The sequence below is a fragment of the Lolium rigidum genome, chromosome 2, assembly GCF_022539505.1.
Source record: "Lolium rigidum isolate FL_2022 chromosome 2, APGP_CSIRO_Lrig_0.1, whole genome shotgun sequence".
Classification (NCBI taxonomy): domain Eukaryota; kingdom Viridiplantae; phylum Streptophyta; class Magnoliopsida; order Poales; family Poaceae; genus Lolium; species Lolium rigidum.
In genome coordinates this window covers 36,234,541-36,252,678 of record NC_061509.1, presented here as the reverse complement: position 1 = coordinate 36,252,678, position 18,138 = coordinate 36,234,541, and the positions used below count along the sequence as shown (strand labels likewise).

The window sequence follows — 18,138 nt, the reverse complement described above, 5'->3', positions numbered from 1 at the left end:
AGAGACAATGATTCGATGCTTTCTTTGTCCCTCGACTCCCCTTATATAGGAGGCGGAGCCGAGGATTCGTGTTGTACAAGTTACAGAGTCCGGGACGGTTTCTAACTTATCCCGCAAGATTACAAATAATGCTTCCTATTACAACTCTAGCTTTCCTTAATAATATCTTGGGCTTCCGAATCTTCTTATTCTTCGGGTAGTGGGCCTTCAGTAAACCCCGGGTACTATCTTCGGCAGGCCCATTTGGGATGCCTATGTCACTGCCTAAGGAGATGGACGACCAATCTGTAGATCACACTAACATCCATATTGAATAAAAATATATATCTTGATGTGCCTTCTAGCTAGCCATGTAGACACATTTATATAGGTCTCGATTCTCCACACATTGTAGAGATGATCATGAACGGAGCAAAGTTTTGCATCGGTAGATAACCTGCACGACAGACGGCTCCTTATAGACGAGCATGATCTAACGGCTCACAACGTCTGACGTCTCCGAATTTTCCATCGTATTGTGGCTTATCCAGAGATGTCGATGGCTGGGCTTATATAGACCATCTCGCTTTTTTCGAAAGATGCTTTATTAATAAGTCTTATTATTAAAAACATTATCGTTTGTACATAGCTAAACACACCAAATATTCCATCCTAATAAGAATTCTTGACCTTCGTGGAGTCCCAGCACTGCCCTGTGGGGTCACAGTGGTCCTCCCGCCGCCAGGTGAAGGCGCGCTCCCTCCTCTTCCCCCGTAGTGGAGTCATCCCTGGAGGTGTCGAACTCGCTAGATCTCCGTCGTGGCGCCATCAATTATGCTTGGTGCATAGCGTGGAGGTCTTCGAGGATATGTCCGACGAACTGCTCGAGGGCATACATGATATACCGAGTAATTGGAGCTCCACAAGAAGACCACCCTTGAAGACCCCAAGCCTCGTAAAAAAGAAACCACCAGATAAACCATGTTAGTGTCAAAAAGAAACTACTAGATAAACCATGTGCAAGCCACTGTCGGGGTTTGTGAAACTTTTTTGTTGATTGGCCTTTCCATGCTAGAGATGAATGAGCAGGGTTGGTATAGCACTACATGATGAGTTTGGGCAAGTCATCTTCACTGCTTGTCAATACCTGAAACATCGTAGCGGTCCCCTAGGGCCCTAGAGGCTGAAGTTCGAGCGTGTGTTGAAGGATTGGAAATATGCCCTTCTCTGAAGCCATCTTCTAATCATCATTGAGACAGACTGCTTTCAACTTATGGGTGCAGTGAAGGAATAAGCTGGAGAAATCATCTCTGGTGCATTTAATTTTTGAACTTAGAACTTTATCTAGTCATAAGAAAGTTTATGAATTGGGTGTGACTATACTTCGTTCTCAGTCAGATGATGTCATCGAATATTAGTTGCAACTCATGTTGCAATTCATAACTACCACAAATCACGATGCAAATTAAATAGTGCAAGAATTAACTGTGCACGAAGTTAGTTATCAGCTAGCTAGCTGAAAACTAGCAAATCCTTTATGAATTTGTAAAAGTGGAGCAAGCTTAGATTAGGGTTAGCCACAACCTCGCTAATCTGGCCACAGTTGATTGTAGTACGGTCACATAGTTAAGGTTTGGGGCATGATGTTGTAAATCGGATCCTTGAGCATTATCGCCTTGTGACCCTTGTTGAGTAATGAAGCTCCTTTTTACCTGAAAAAAAAAGTGTGCCGACACACTGAACTGTTAGTCAAGCTGGAATGGGCTAATTCGTCAACAGCACGGCAAAGGACAAAACTGGACAAAATCATCAGGCTGCTGGCAGCTAATCTTGATGGCTAGAACGGCCGGTACTCGAGGAGAACAATCAATTACGCGCACGCGGCGGACAGGGAGCACAAATAAACAGCTCGATATGACGATGTATCACAGTGACTGCCTAATGACGCAGAGCCGTTGCGTGCTTTTTCCCCTGCGAGGGTACTGAAATATTATTTTAGCAAAAAAATGGGTTACATTCGGTTCAAATTCAAACTGAAATTATGAATTTTGTTTAACTTTGACGGAATAGGAAAGACAAGCATATGAAATACTCCCTTGGTTCGTATTGAATTGACGCCTGGACATCCAAGCATGCTTTACGAGCTAACTTATAGCGCGCGTCAATTGAAGAAGAACAAAGCTATAATTTTGAAAAAAATCTAAATTTTGGTGGGCCTTGGAATTTTCCCCATTTTTTTCCCACGGTGCCCCCTTTCTCCTCAACACCGTTTTATTGCCCGCACTTTTCTTATTGGTTCATCGTCCTTCATGTTGCTAGACAACTTGTTCAAACATTTTGTTGTTGCGATCTCTCCTGTAAACTAGCCTTGTTAGAGCATCTCCAGTCGCATCCCCCAGACATCCGGCAAAAATGCCGGATTGGTCGTTTGGGGGACGTCCGGACCAAATTTGCGTTTGGAGGAGGTTCCTTTCATAGCCACGTCCCCCAAACGTGACCTTTAAACAAAAAGCAAGTGTAAAAGTCGTGTCCGGTGTCCTTGGTAGAGCCTCTATACACAGGGGCACCGAACAATATTTGGGACACGTTCGGACCGAAGCGGCCTTTGGGGAACGCGACTGGGACGCTTTTTTGGCCAGCGTCCCCCAAATCCCTTTGGGGACGCGACTGGAGATGCTCTTAGGGTTGTCTAACCGATGTTTACCATTGGAGCTACCGTGGTCGTCTTAGCGGTCGCTATTGAGGCAAGCCACCCCCTCTCACACCTCTCCTTACTCTACTCTCCCCCGGACATCCAACTTAGGCTTTGTTTATTTCTAGTGTATTTACGAGGATTGAAAGAGATTTTTGCGAATCTCCAAAAGTTCTTAATAGTGAGTTTACTTCTCCGAGTTTAGATGAGATAATTCTAAAACATCACTGCAAATCCTCATTTTTTTTGCTAGATTAAAAACTCTCCGTGATACTATCATTCTTTAGGAATAGTATTTGAAAGGACGAGAGTGGATCAGGTGAACACCAAATCCCCTCACATCCTTTAATTCGTTGGAGTGAAAAATACCATAGAAGCGTGTGATCGAGGCGCCGAAAGAATGTTATGTTCACTCTCATGGACACATCAAGCTTTTTATGTATATCATGTGACGAACAATATCGGCTAGAATAGTTTTCGAATATATAATTTTGGATGAAATTAGCAGGCTATAAAACACACACACACACAACGTGGCAAGTGGCAACCTTGAGCTAGCTCGCATGAGCACCTGACGATCATCAGAACCATCTACCGTTGCTTAAGAAAGGATCCAACGGCGAGGAGCCGCCATCATCACGCCAGGCAAGCATCCCGCTGCCATCGTCACGTTCACCAAGCACGAGCACGACGCGGCCTCTTCAAGTCTTCCCTTCCGAAGCAAGATCCCACCCGCAAATGGTAGCTCGCCTCTAGCTCTCTACTCCCCGCCACCTCCACCCACCTACCACCTCTCGCCATGCCGGGGCTCGCGGCCGCCGACGCCGCCTCGCCGCCGCCCGCCGCGGCGCCGGCCCCGCGCCGGCTCTCCTCCCCGCTCCCGCGCCGCGCGCCGCCGTCCCCCTCCCCCTCCTCCGCGTCCCGCGCCGTCGGCAAGCCCTCCCGCAAGTCCCTCGGCCCGGACACCACGGACGAGGCGGCGCTGGACAACCCGGATCTCGGCCCGTTCCTGCTCAAGCAGGCGCGGGACGCCATGGTGTCCGGCGAGGGCGGCGGCGCCGCGCGCGCGCTCGAGTTCGCGGAGCGGGCGGCGCGCGCGCTCGAGCGCCGCGGCGACGGCGCCGAGCTCGAGCTCGCCATGAGCCTCCACGTCGCCGCCGCCATCCACTGCGGCCTCGGCCGCCACGCCGACGCCGTCCCCGTCCTCCAGCGCGCCGTCGCCGTCGTCACCCCGCCGGCCCCCGCGCCCGCCGCGGAGGGGGAGGCGGAGGCCGTGCCGCAGGCTGAGGAGGAGGAGGAGGTGCGCAAGGGCGAGGAGTGGGCGCTCGCCGCCTTCTCCGGCTGGATGCAGCTCGGCGACACGCACGCCATGCTCGGCCGCATGGACGAGTCCATCGCCTGCTACGGCAAGGGCTTCCAGATCCAGATGGCCGCTCTCGGCGACCGCGACCCCCGCGTCGCAGAGACCTGCAGGTACCTACCTTCGCCGTTTCTCGATCCAGATCTCACTCACCGACATTCCTTCCAACCTCACCGTCAAAAGCAGATTTTTTTTTCCTTTTCTTTCGCTGCTTTTATCTTTTCACGATGCTGCGGATCTCGGCAGAAACAAATGACACTAAGATCACCGAAGCAAAAATCTACGGAGAAGAAGAACTGATCAAATGTGCTGCCTTTGTGCAACGAGCAGGTACTTGGCGGAAGCACACGTGCAAGCGCTGCAGTTCGACGAGGCGGAGAAGCTGTGCCGGAAAGCGCTGGAGATCCACCGGGAGCACAGCGCGCCCGCCTCTCTAGAGGAGGCCTCCGACCGCCGCCTGATGGCGCTCATCCTCGACGCCAAGGGCGACTACGACGGCGCGCTCGAGCACCTCGTGCTGGCCTCCATGACCATGGTGGCCAACGGGCGCGACGTCGAGGTCGCAACCATCGACGTCGCGATCGGCAACACCTACCTGGCCCTCGCGCGCTTCGACGAGTCCGTCTTCTCCTACCAGAAGGCGCTGACGGTGCTCAAGTCCGCCCGCGGCGACGACCACCCTTCGGTGGCGTCCGTCTTCGTGCGCCTCGCGGACCTTTACCACCGCACGGGCAAGCTCCGTGAGTCCAAGTCCTACTGCGAGAACGCCCTCCGTGTCTACGCCAAGCCCGCGCCGGGCGCTGCCCCTGACGAGGTCGGTGGAGGCCTGATGGAGATCGCGGCCATCTACGAGGCGCTCGGGGAGCTTGACGAGGCCCTGAAGCTGCTTCAGAGGGCGCTGAAGCTGCTCGAGGACTCGCCGGGGCAGTGGAGCACCGTCGCCGGGATAGAAGCGCAGATGGGCGTGTTGTACTACATGATAGGGAGGTATGCCGATTCGAGGAACTCGTTCGAGAGCGCCGTCTCCAAGTTGAGGGCCAGCGGGGAGAGGAAGTCTGCGTTTTTCGGTGTCCTGCTCAACCAGATGGGGCTAGCTTGCGTGCAGCTGTTCAAGATCGATGAGGCCGCGCAGCTCTTTGAGGAAGCCAGGGCAGTTCTAGAGCAGGAGTGTGGCGCCTCTCATCCAGACACTCTTGGCGTCTACAGCAACCTTGCTGCCATCTATGATGCTATGGGAAGGTATGTGTTAAAAACACACACTAATTTCTTTTGTGATCATATATCCCTGCAGAACAGTTATGTGGTGAATCTCAAACATTGACGGTGTGCATAATGCATTTAGGATATATCTAGATGGTTATTACCATATACTCTGTTTGTTGGGGCATCTGTCTCTCCTTGTTTCTGTACAAGTAAATAGTATGCTGCTCATGATTCTACTGTGCTGTCTGAAGGGATGTACACGTGGGGTTCCACTTCTTAGTTATGATGCTTTGTTAAATGTTCAACAGGCTGTTTGCTGGGGTTGGTTACTTAGTTTTAATAGCAAACAACCAAGAGATTGCTTGATGAAATTGTCGGTTGATCATTCCTGCCATGTGAAGGCATCTTCTGTTTTGGTGGTCCATCATCTAGTTGCCCACATGTTGCTGCATGCCAACAAGTTGTGTATACCAAATGATCCTAATTTATGATAAGTACCCTGAGATAATTTGTTCTTCTCGGGATACTAACATGCCTGTTCCTGCTGAGTCTAATCATAAAAATATATCATCTGCAACTTTTTTGCTTTGTTATTCATATTAGATCGTATGTTTCTGTCGCTTGATTTTTTTCCATGCGAAGTAACATGCCATTGGGGACTACAACATAATAGCCACCGTTTTCCTCCTCTAAAGATGAGTAGATGGCCAAAAAACGAACAACTGATCATAAACAAACAGCTATCCAACCAACAGCTAGATGCCTACCGTTTACCAACCGGTGCCAGAAAAAAATCAGGCAGAGCAAAACAAGATCAACCACCTGGCCAACTTCAATCACTTGATTGTTAGCTGACACATGATTGCCTTTGTCATGATCTTATCAGGGTGGAGGACGCGATCGAGATCCTGGAGCATGTGCTGAAGGTGCGTGAGGAAAAGCTTGGCACGGCGAACCCGGACGTGGAGGACGAGAAGCGGCGGTTGGCCGAGCTGTTGAAGGAGGCGGGGCGGTCCCGGAACCGGAAGCAGAAGTCGCTGGACAACCTCTTCGGAAACAGCACGCAGCGCGGGGCCAAGAAGGACTCCTCCGGGGGGCGGCGGTGGTCCAACTTCGGGTTCAGGAGCTGAGGAGAAACGCCATTGGTCAAGTGCCTCACCTGGTGCTGGTGCTGGTGTTGATGGCCTCTGTAACATAAGGAGAGAAAGGGGGAAAAAGAAGGAGAGCCCACGTGTAAGTAAAGAAAATGTGTTGTTGGTAGAGTAGGAAGACCGAGATGATTTGTGTTTGTTCGCCGTTTGTTTGGTATGTGTTGCAGCAGTGCATTATTTGTCACCGGAAGTATTTTCCCTGGAAGTTCTTTTGTTTGTGTTTGTTTTCACAGTTAGTTTAACTGTATCTTCTCTTGTTGTATCTGGATAAGTAATATACAGTGTTGTTTGGTTGTGCTGGTGACTGGTTGATGAGAATGGGATAATCTACCCGTGTGTTTTGCATTGCTTTGCTACTTGGAGTACATACTTATCTATCACACGGTACCCCTGGGATGGTTTCTGGAGTTCAAAACCTGTGATGGTCTCTCTGCATCTCTTGCTTACCCTCTGCACGTCTGCAAGGTCTTCTCGTTCCATGATGTATCTGATGGGTGCCATGATCTCTTAGCATTCATGTCCTACTGTTCCATTTCTTCTATGGAGTACCTATAATTGTTTCCACTATCGAAAACAAATTTGCTTTGCTACTTGGAGAGTACACGCGTACCTATCACTCATAACCTTGTCAACACTTGTTTTGATCTGTTTGAATTCTTCTCTTATATGAAAATTGTTTCAAACTCACAAACAGGTATCTAGAACTGTGTGTACTACATTTTTTTAAATTATATGAACAGTTTTTGAACCCATGAACAATCATTTTGAATTATATATACATTTTATATAAATTTATAAAAATATATTTTGATGTATAAATTTGGAGATTTTATATAGAAAAAAATGTTCATGTTAATGGGCCCCTCCAGATGCGCCCCATGTTGAAAAGGTTTTAGGCCTCAAAGCGACCCAAGCTCTTCCTCTCCTCTCGCCTCCGCCGGCGATTCCTCCGATTCCGGAAGCTCCAGTCCGCCGGCGCCGCGAGGATGCCGCCCATGCGGGGGCGGTGGAGGGGGCGCAAGCACCTGGCAGCCGCCGCCGCAGCCATAGAGGTAACTGAGGGCCGTACTCATTAGGTTTCGCGTCTACTTCCAGCTCCCCCCACACTACGGAGCCGCGAGCCGCTCCGCTACCGCCACGGGGACGAACGGATCTTCTGCCTCCGGTGCTCCGGCCGAGTTTGGGGGCTCCGGGTCGACTCGTGTGCTGCCCATTTCGCTATTTTGGGGCGGGGGGAGCTTTGGGGTGTTTCGATTGTGCCCTTCCCGTTGTGGGGTTTGCCCTCTAGGGTTTACTGGTCTATGTTTCTTAATCTATTCTCGGTAGCATGCTATTGGAACGGTCCAATGGACGAGACTTCCCAAAAAAATGCATGCTTTTTCTGAAAGAGCTTGCGCTGAGATTTCTGAAATGCTTAATGGTGGTTGGCTGTGGGTTGCAGGAGAACGATGTGAAAATGGGAAAGCAAGAGATGCCACAGGCTCATGCCGAGGTCATTAACTCATCTTGCATTACACTTTGTGGATTTGTTTATAAAAGAAAATTCTTTAACAAACTTAACTTGTGTTGCAGTGGGGAGGCATGCGGTGTGGACGTGGATGCGGACGGGGGAGGCACCCCACGACTGCAGCTGCCACCGAGGTAACCAAGGAACTAATTAATTAAATCTGCGCCCTAGTCCCTACAGCCGCAAGTTGCCTCTCACTTCGCTACCATCATGGGAATGAAGGAAGTCTCTAGTCCATGCTGATCCATGAATTCTTGTACTAGTAGAAAATAATAATCCTTATCATTTTCTTCACTCGCGTGCTGGATTTCTTGATTCCAGGAGAATGGCGCAGAAGAGAGAACTCAAAAACCAAGACACACAAGACAACGTAGGAGGGATCCTGTTGATGACCCCTCTTCTCTTGAACCTTGGGCCACAAGACTTAGGCAGAGGCGGACTGCTCCGGTGGTAGCTGATACACCTAATAAGGTGGAAAAGGTGGAAGCTTTTACTTTTCTTGGTGATACTCCAATCTCTTCAGTTATATGGATTCATGAGTGATGGATGACTTGCTAGGACTGTCTGCTTATGTGGTTTGTGCTATATCCCTAAGAAAATGTTAAATTGTCTATGCATTCTTCCTACATTGGACACATGCATATTCCAATTTTTATCCGCTTCCTATGTATCTAAATAAGAATCACGATGGGCAGTATGTAAAGTGTCTGAGCAATGATTCAAGCTACGAAAGAAATTATATGTGAAATATATAAGCACATACATTTCTGACTGCCTGCTCATTTTGTATCATCTACCATTCCCATTATGTACATACATGATATGTGTTCATGGCTCGAATTTGCAGGATAGAAAAAAGAAAGAATCAACTTCACAAATGTGTCATCAATGCCAGAGGCATGACTACGGAAGAGTTGTGCAGTGTCTAGGCTGCAAAGATAGGGACTGTCTGAGGAGATACTGCACGGCGTGCATGACTCGCTGGTTGGTGTCCTTTAAAAGCATTCATATTAGTCACCTGGTTTTGTTGTAATGGCCTGCCTGTTTTGGTAGAGTTATATCACTTATATTTGTTCAGTCTCTTTTTACAGTACTTATCGTTCAGTTGCCATGCAGCCCATAATGTTAATTTACAATAAAAAGATGTGTTGGTTAATATAATGGCATGGTGGCATGATCTAAACAGGTATCCCCATTTAACAGAAGACGACTTTGTGAATAGTTGTCCATCTTGTCGCAATAACTGCAACTGCAAGACTTGTCTGCGGAAAAATATAATACATAAGGTATGCCTTGCGTTTCGGGCTTCATATCTTGGCTGTATTTTGTTTGATACTCCCATGCCTTCATGACTTGCATAATCCCTGAAGCAACATGAAGTGGCAAATAACACTCATTGATGCTTTGGATTTGTGTTTCCACTGTAGTGTGGTGTATACAAAAAAGCTCCCTATTTTAGAGTGAGAAGGCTGGTAGGACGAAATTTTTAGTCACTGAGAATATGGATACAAAACTAAATATCTTGTTTGTTCCACTTATTTGTTCCACAGGTTGACAAGTGGAGAGTATCTGACAAAGATACAATTAAATATTCACATCGGATTGCACACTATTTGCTCCCATGGCTGAAAGACTTGCACCATGAGCAGGTGAAAGAGAAATATGTTGAGGCAGCAACGAAAGGTAGTATTACTGTCAGGCCTGTTGAAATGCCACTTTTTTAATTTCCAGCTTAAGAACATGATTGTTAATTATCCGTGGCTGCCCTGCACATTACTTCGTCATTTCAGGCATTGTCTTTCTCCAGTACAACCCATTGATCAGTACTCTTTTTCTGTCGATGTGACCTTGATACTCAAACCAGTACCATATACATGAGGCAAAATCAAAACATTTCTGTGTTTATCAGTTATCCAAAATATGATTTTTTTAGAAACTCCAAAATATGAATTTTGACTGCATGGATTCCAGAATGGCCTTGTCATCTATTTAGGAATAAATTCAGTCACTACTCCATTGGCTCTGCTGTTCTTAGTGTTGCTTTCATAACAGGCATTGATGCATGCGAGGTGAAGATTCCTCTAGCAAACTATAAAGAAAATAAGCGCGTATACTGGTTAGTCTTGCTTCAGTTTGGTAGTGTGTAAATTATTTATTGCTTTCGAGTGTCTAATTCTTAGTTTTTTTGGGACAGTAACAACTGCAGAACATCTATAGTCGACTTACAGAGAAGCTGCAATAAATGTTCCTATGTTCTCTGCCTCAGCTGCTCCCGGGAGCTCCGTGATGGACTTAGTCCTGGTGCTGCTTCTGCAAGTGGCATGGTCCTTCCGCAACCTGGGGTAGAAGGCAAGGACAATTTGCAACAGGGAAGTAATCATGATAACATTGCAAGTCAAAAGCCTTCTGATGGACAGAATGACTTATTGATGGATAGTGCAGTTCCTATTGAGGATAGGGCTCCTGATTTGGGACAATGGAAGGTAAATAGCAACGGAAGCATACCTTGCCCGCCAAATGCATTTGGTGGTTGCGGAGATGATGTTCTTGAACTTAAGTCATTGCTGGAGGAGAATGCTGTTTCTGACTTACTGGAAAAGGCCAATGTAGTTGTCAAAAATGAAGGAATGCTGGAAGTTGGAGGCTCAAAATGTTCCTGCTTTACTGACTCTGGTGAGATGAGCAATGGAACGTCACAGAAACTGGCTTGTAGAGAGAACTCGAGAGACAACTACATATATTGCCCGAATGCTAGAGATGTTCAAAATGAATCTTTAGATCATTTCCATGAGCACTGGTTGAAGGGTCAGCCTGTTATTGTTCATGACGTGCTTAAGTTAACTTCTGGATTAAGTTGGGAACCAATGGTTATGTGGCGGGCTTTACGAGAAAAGAAAGACAAGACTACAGATGAGCACCTCAAGACTACAGATGAGCGCCTCACTGTTAACCTTCTTGAGTGCCTCACGTGGTCTGAGGTAACTGGCATCATCTTGATGGTTATTGTTTATGAATAGCATGGGAGTTCAATGGTTCCCTATTGTGTATTTTATTTCAAATGCATATAGCATTTATATAATTTTGCATATAGCCTTTATATCATTTTTATTTCATTGAAATATTCTTAACACACTAATTGCTTTTGTTGAACCGAAATGCAGGTTAAAATAAACATGCACTTCTTTTTTAATGGGTATTCCCGTGGAGCTGTTGGTCCAGAGGGTTTGCCCATGTTACTAAAGCTTGAAAATTGGCCACAACACAGTTCATTTGAGGAGCGATTGCCACGACATGCTGCTGAATTCATGTCTGCTTTGCCATTTCGTGAATATACTGATTATAAATCTGGTCCTCTTAATCTGGCTGTGAAGCTTCCAAGAGAACTCACAAAGCCAGACCTTGGTCCAAAAACTTGCATCGCGTATGGTGTTACCCAGGAATTGGGAATTGGTGATTCCGTCACCAAGCTTCATTGTGACATGTCTGATGCGGTAAATCAATTGATATTTCTTATGCTTCATGTCCTTCATATACATACATTTTATGGATTAATATATCTACTCCAGTTCATTTTGAATCAGAATAACATATATTGTATCATTTGCATGTTCTTTCCAAAAAGAGGTGATGAAGGTAGAAGTGAGGCTCAAACCTCAGTGTGTGGGTTTGCAACCTTGTGCGCCCACCACGACATGATAGGGGATATTGTTGCTGTACTGCTTATAGGTTCGAGTTTAGTCTTGTTGTTTTCAGTCAAATCTGCACGCTTTTGTTTTACTTCGATGCTAGCCATAGTATCACACTGTTGGACTCTCGGTTGTTAACCATTGATTGGAGTAATCACTTACTTAGAAACCGTCAAAACATTAATCTAGAGTGTAACGATCTGTTTGCCGCATACTTCATCCAGCTGCAACATTGAGCTGTTCCTATGTTTGGCGTCTCCGTTGGGCAATGTTCTGATTTCGTTGCTCAGATTTGCGAATGATATCTCGTTTCCTACTGTGTGAACAGGTCAGTATTCTCACACATACTGACATAATAAAGCTCAAAGCACAAAGGATTACAGCGATTGAGAAGAAGAAAAAGAGTTTGACCATAAAGGAAGACAAAAGAAATCTTCAAGCTTCACAAACAGATCCTGATTGTGTTTATGAGAAGGATAATGTGGATGATGGTTCCAGCAGTGAAGATAAAAGTGAATCTCCAGATAATACAGAAGGAACCTCTGAATCTACTGGTGGTAAAAAACACAGATGGCGCGGCTGTCATTCTAACGCATCAAAGAAAAAAAAGAAAACGGCCACAGAATATAAGGTGCACGGAACTTCCATATCACTTGAGCCAAAAGACGATGGTGCCCCATTTGTAGAGGGTAACCAGCCAGAGGGTGGTGCATTGTGGGACATATTCCGACGGGAAGATGTCAGCAAACTACAAGAGTATCTTCTGAAGCACTCAGAGGAGTTTAGGCATTACAATTATGAACCAGTGAAGCAGGTGATTAGCTCTGTTAACTATTTGACCCTAGAATGCGACATGGCATCTTACTAACATGTTACGTAACTGTTGATGTTGGCAGGTTATTCATCCTATACATGATCACTGCTTTTACCTAACAGATGAGTACAAGAGAAAGCTTAAAGAAGAATATGGTCAGTTAAGAATAATAATGTATTTTAGAAGATAATTTTTCCCTCGTGATTTACTTCCTGTTTTTTTGTCCACTGAATATGCAGGAGTCGAGCCTTGGACATTTGAACAGAACCTTGGTGATGCAGTCTTTATCCCTGCAGGATGTCCCCACCAAGTCAGAAATTTGAAGGTATAATATGACTGCTCTCCTGGTGCTCCTTCAGTTGGATGAAACATCGATAGAGTTGCTGATTTGCTCTTCTTTTAGTGCCATACTTTTGGATATAAATGACTGCTAGTATCTCTGGCATTTCAATTTTTGTTAACTGTTTCTTTGTTCTTGGGCAGTCATGTATAAAGGTTGCACTTGACTTTGTTTCTCCGGAAAATATACAAGAGTGCATCAGGCTGACAGAAGAATTCCGTCTGCTTCCAAAAGGGCATAGGGTGAATGAAGATAAGCAAGAGGTCTGCAGATCTGTTTGTTTATCTATATGCTAATCATAATCTTGATTGTATCTAAACATTGTTTATCTATATGCTCTTCTATGCTCTTATCTTGTTCTGAAATTCTGTAAAATCTAAAATGCCAGATTAAAAATTTAGCTTTTCATGCAATCTGAAATTCTGTTTGTTTACTAATCCTTATCTTGATTATAGTAAATATATAAGCATTATTGTGCATACATGCTATATCAGTCTTGGTATCTCCATAACTGTTACATGCTCTCTTTTCCTCACTATTCTAATTCTAAAATTTCCTGTCAACTTGTAAACTTGAATTGCCAGATTAAGAAGATAGCTTTTCATGCAATCAAACAAGCCATTGAGGATATCACCAAAAAGGGTGGCGAGGAAAGGTTAGTCACAGCAACTGAGTGCATTGCCTCGGGTTTTTTTTTTTCTCTAACGCGCATATACATGATTGTCATTTGTGTTAGAAGAGATGGCCACCAAGACGGGGCAAAGTACAATGCAAAAGCCAAAGCGGAAGGAAGAGGAAGAGGAAGAGGAAGAGTGAGAGTGAGAGGGAGAGGGAGAGGGAGGGGGAGGGGTTCAGTGAGAAGTTCATTTTCAAAATCGACATATTGTGGTTCAGTGAGCCAATCGTTGATGGTTAAGTATGTCAAGTTCTTTAGTAGGATGTGATTTCATCTGAAGTGTTGAAAATAATGAATATATTATCTTATTGTATCAGCAGCGATGATGAAGTGGAAGATCAACCTGGTCCAAGTGAACATGCAGAGATGGAAGAGGATTTAAAACAAGCAGCTCAAGCCATGTCCGAAGCTGAGGATGAACCTGCAGAGATGGAGGAGCACCAAGAAAGATCATCTGAGGACATATCTGAAGTTGAAGGTGAACCTGCAGAAATAAAAGGGCACCAAAAACAAACAGCTCAAGCCATGTCTGACGATGAAGTGGAACCTGCAGAACTGGAGGGGCCCCAAGGAAAGTCAGCTCAGTATTTGTCTAAAGTTAAAGGTGGATCTTCAGAAATGGAGGAGCACAAAGAACAATCACCTCAGGAAATGTCTGAAACTAAAGATGGACCCACAGAACTGGAGGAGCACGGAGAACAATCAGCTCAGGATATGTGTGAACTTGAAGATGGAGCTCTAGAAATGGAGGAACACCAAGAACAACCAGCTGGTGACATGCCTGAAGCTAAAGATGAACTAATAGAGATTGAGGGGCACCAAGAGCAACCAAGCGATGAAGTTCAAGATAAACCTGATCCAAGCGAATTGGCAGAAACGGAAGAGCACCAAGAACAAGTATCTCAGGACATGTTTGGAGATAAAGGTGAACCTGGAGAAATTGAAGAGTGCCAAGACCAATCTGCTGGAGCCATGTTAGAGTTTGAAGATGGATCCGCAGAGATGGAGGAGCACCAAGAAAAAAAAGCTCAGGAGATTTCTGAAGTTGAAGGTGAACCTGCAGAAACAGAAGAGCACCAAACACAAGCAGCTCAAGTCACTGTCGAAGTTGAAGTTGAACCTGCAGAAATGGTGGAACCCCAAGAAAAATCATCTCAGGACATGTCTAAAGTTAAAGATGGATCTGCACAAATGGAGGAGCACAAAGAGCAATCAGCTCAGGACATGTCTGATGGACCTGCAGAAATGGAGCACCATGAACAATCAGCTCAGGATCCGGGTGAAGTTAAAGATGGACCTGTAGAAATGGAGGTGCGCAGTAAAAAACCATCAGTACTCAGAAAGAAAAGAGCAGCCATTCACAAGGTAAAGGCAGCTCCTGAAACAATAGCCAAAATGGAAGCAGCAGCAAAAGTTGCACGAGGGAAGACTGATGTCTCAAATTCCTCAACAAAGCGAAATGCCTTTGCTGCCTCCATTGCTACGCTTAGACGTCTAACCAAGAGAACAAGGGCTAACAATGCAGATTCTGAAACTGTACTTATATTACCAGTTCCTCTTCAAGTCATTACTGAAGAAGCAGAAATCGCATTTGCATCAGCTGCGAAGAAGAAGAAAGAGGAACTTGTCTCTGAAGCACCTAATGCAACCGAAAACATTGTTGCTGAAGAATCAGAATCTCCACGTGCTAATGAGCTAGCAATTGTTGAAGAAACAGTGATTCCATCATTTGAAGAGCCAGAATCTAATGAAAGTGCCCATCCAAAGCCTGCAAATGACGAAGCTGCGGAATCAACTCCAGAGACAAAGGATCAGTTTGTAGCTAAAATCTCTATAAATACTTATGTAACATTATCATCTCTGATTTGCGCAAACTATTTGCTGCTTAAGCCTTCAATTCTTGGTACTGTTTTTCATCAGAACATAGGCGTGTAGGGCTGTTTTATTTGCGTGTTTAGTTTTTTATCACATAAAAACTAACTCTGGATAACTGTTCAGTATTTCTGCATTAGTGTTCCTGTGTACTGCTTTGTCTACGGCGGGCATGCTATACATGAGAATCTTGCTTCTGTTTGTGGCAGAAACTCTCTGCATCGGCCCAACTTGCTTCTGGTTTTAGATTTTGTTATCACGATTATGCAAATTGTGCATGGGTAATCATTTCAGTTTAGTTATGTGAACTTTTTGCAGCTTAAGCTTTCAAACTTGGCACGTTTTCACCATGTATAGGCATGTAAGAACAGTTTATTTGCCTGTATAATTTTTTTGCAATATAAAAGCAACCCTGGATAACTGCATCACACTATCAGAGTTATCTGTACATCTTTTGCCTGCTGCAACGTGTGCTACATGATAACTTTGTGTGTCCTGTTTATCTGAAATCTGAACATGTAAGTAATGGTGCACCGGTGGTATTTGAATGGACTCTTTATGCATCTACATTATCCCACGGAACAAAATCTGTGCAGCATGGTGCTGTTAGAATGTATCTTGTGAAATCCTTCTAACAGCTACTGTGCTGATCGGTGCTGTTGCGACACAACTTTTTTCTAGATAATTGAGAAGTTTATTTTCAAAATCCACATATTGTGGTTCAGTGAGCCAATCATTGATGGTTAAGTATGAGAAGTTCTTTAGTAGGATGTGATTTCATCTGAGGTGTTGAAAATAATGAAGATATTATCTTATTGTAGCAGCAGCGATGATGAAGTTGAAGATCAACCTGGTCCAAGTGAACATGCAGAGATAGAAGAGGATAAAAAACAATCAGCTCAAATCATGTCCGAAGCTGAAGATGAACCTGCAGAGATGGAGGAGAACCAAGAAAGATCATCCCAGGACATATCTGAAGTTGAAGGTGAACCTGCAGAAACAGAGGAGCACCAAAAACGAGCAGCTCAAGCCATGTCTGATGATGAAGTGGAACTTGCAGAACTGGAGGGGCCCCAAGGAAAGTCAGATCAGGATTTTTCTAAAGTTAAAGGTGGATCTTCAGAAATGGAGGAGCACAAAGAACAATCACCTCAGGAAATGTCTGAAGCTAAAGATGAACTGGCAGAACTGGAGGAGCACCAAGAACAATCAGCTCAGGATATGTGTGAACTTGAAGATGGACCTCTAGAAATGGAGGAACACCAAGGTGGCATGCCTGAAGCTAAAGATGAACTGGTAGAGATTGAGGGGCACCAAGAGCAACCAAGCGATGAAGTTCAAGATAAATCTGATCCAAGCGAATTGGCAGAAACGGAAGAGCACCAAGAACAACTATATCAGGACATGTCTGGAGATAACAGTGAACCTGGAGAAATTGAAGAGTGCCAAGACCAATCTGCTGAAGCCATGTTAGAGGTTGAAGATGGATCCACAGAGATGGAGGAGCACCAAGAAAAAAAAGCTCAGGAGATTTCTGAAGTTGAAGGTGAACCTGCAGAAACAGAAGAGCAGCAAACACAAGCAGCTCAAGTCACTGTCGATGTTGAAGTTGAACCTGCAGAAATGGCGGAACCCCAAGAAAAATCATCTCAGGACATGTCTAAAGTTAAGGATGGATCTGCACAAATGGAGGAGCACAAAGAGGAATCAGCTCAGAACATGTCTGAAGCCAGAGATGGACCTGCAGAAATGTCAGCTGAGGATCCAGGTGAAGTTAAAAATGGACCTGTAGAAATGGAGGTGCGCAGTAAAAAACCATCAGTACTCAGAAAGAAAAGAGCAACCATACGCAAGGTAAAGGGAGCTCCTGAAACAATAGCCAAAAAGAAAGCAGTAGCAAAAGTTGCACGTGGGAAGACTGATGTCTCAAACTCGTCAACAAAGCGAAATGCCTCTGCTGCCTCCATTGCTATGCTTAGACGTCTAACCAAGAGAACAAGGGCTAACAATGCAGATTCTGAAACTGTACTTATATTACCAGTTCCTCTTCAAGTCATTACTGAAGAAGCAGAAATCGCATTTGCATCAGCTGCCAAGAAGAAGAAAGAGGAACTTCTCTCTGAAGCACCTAATGCAACCGAAAACATTGTTGCTGAAGAATCAGAATCTCCACGTGTTAATGAGCTAGCAATTGTTGAAGAAACAGTGATTCCATCATTTGAAGTGCCAGAATCTAATGAAACTGCTCATCCAAAGCCTGCAAATGACAAAGCTGAGGAATCAACTCCAGAGACAAAGGATCAGTTTGTAGCACCAGAAGGTCCTGTTGCTTCACCTCCACTACATGTCCCATCTGAAGAACGTGAAAACACTACTCCACTGACCACAGATAATAACGAAGCAGCTTCAGTCAACTCTCAACTTCTTCTACAAATTCTTGCAAATCAACAGAAGATTTTGAAGAATCAGGCTGATCAAGCTGCTAAAATTGAAGAACATTCTAAATCTATCAGGCAGTTTCGTCGTGTTTTGAACAAACTTGTCATTCCTAACAATCAAGCCACAAGTTCGCAAGTCTCCTCCACCAGCTCCTGATGTTTCACGTTCTGTGCCTTCATCACCAAGTATTGAGGGTGGGTGAGAAGTTGCGTAGAAGCTTAACTTGTTTTTGAGATGTTCCGATGCTAAAGGGGGGTGAAGTTATATAGAAGCTTCATGGGCAAGTAGGAGGAACTAGAAAGTTAAAAACCCCGAACTTTGAATCTGATTCTTCAAGTGGTTTGTAAACTTTCAAGTGTATGCTGCCTTTTGCTATATTTCTACCGTAACATGTTGTCATCAGATATCTTATGCATGTT

The 18,138-nt window shown here is 45.0% G+C and overlaps 2 protein-coding genes across 2 annotated transcripts; both read left to right on the top strand.

Moving 5' to 3' along the window:
- Positions 1 to 3,379: 3,379 nt before the first annotated feature.
- On the top strand, positions 3,380 to 6,703 carry LOC124686235 (protein KINESIN LIGHT CHAIN-RELATED 1-like). Its single transcript, XM_047220218.1, has 3 exons — positions 3,380 to 4,144; positions 4,362 to 5,270; positions 6,121 to 6,703. The coding sequence occupies exons 1-3, from the start codon at positions 3,471 to 3,473 to the stop codon at positions 6,362 to 6,364; spliced, it is 1,827 nt and encodes a 608-aa protein (XP_047076174.1). The 5' UTR covers positions 3,380 to 3,470; the 3' UTR covers positions 6,365 to 6,703.
- A 1,978-nt stretch (positions 6,704 to 8,681) lies between these two features.
- Positions 8,682 to 17,930, top strand: LOC124689510. The gene is made up of 13 exons (XM_047223031.1): positions 8,682 to 8,876; positions 9,079 to 9,178; positions 9,443 to 9,575; positions 9,945 to 10,008; positions 10,159 to 10,870; positions 11,054 to 11,383; positions 11,907 to 12,392; positions 12,475 to 12,547; positions 12,632 to 12,717; positions 12,876 to 12,995; positions 13,317 to 13,387; positions 13,726 to 14,459; positions 16,152 to 17,930. Exons 1-13 carry the CDS (start codon positions 8,710 to 8,712, stop codon positions 17,873 to 17,875), a joined length of 4,800 nt encoding a protein of 1,599 aa, XP_047078987.1. The 5' UTR covers positions 8,682 to 8,709; the 3' UTR covers positions 17,876 to 17,930.
- Positions 17,931 to 18,138: the final 208 nt, after the last annotated feature.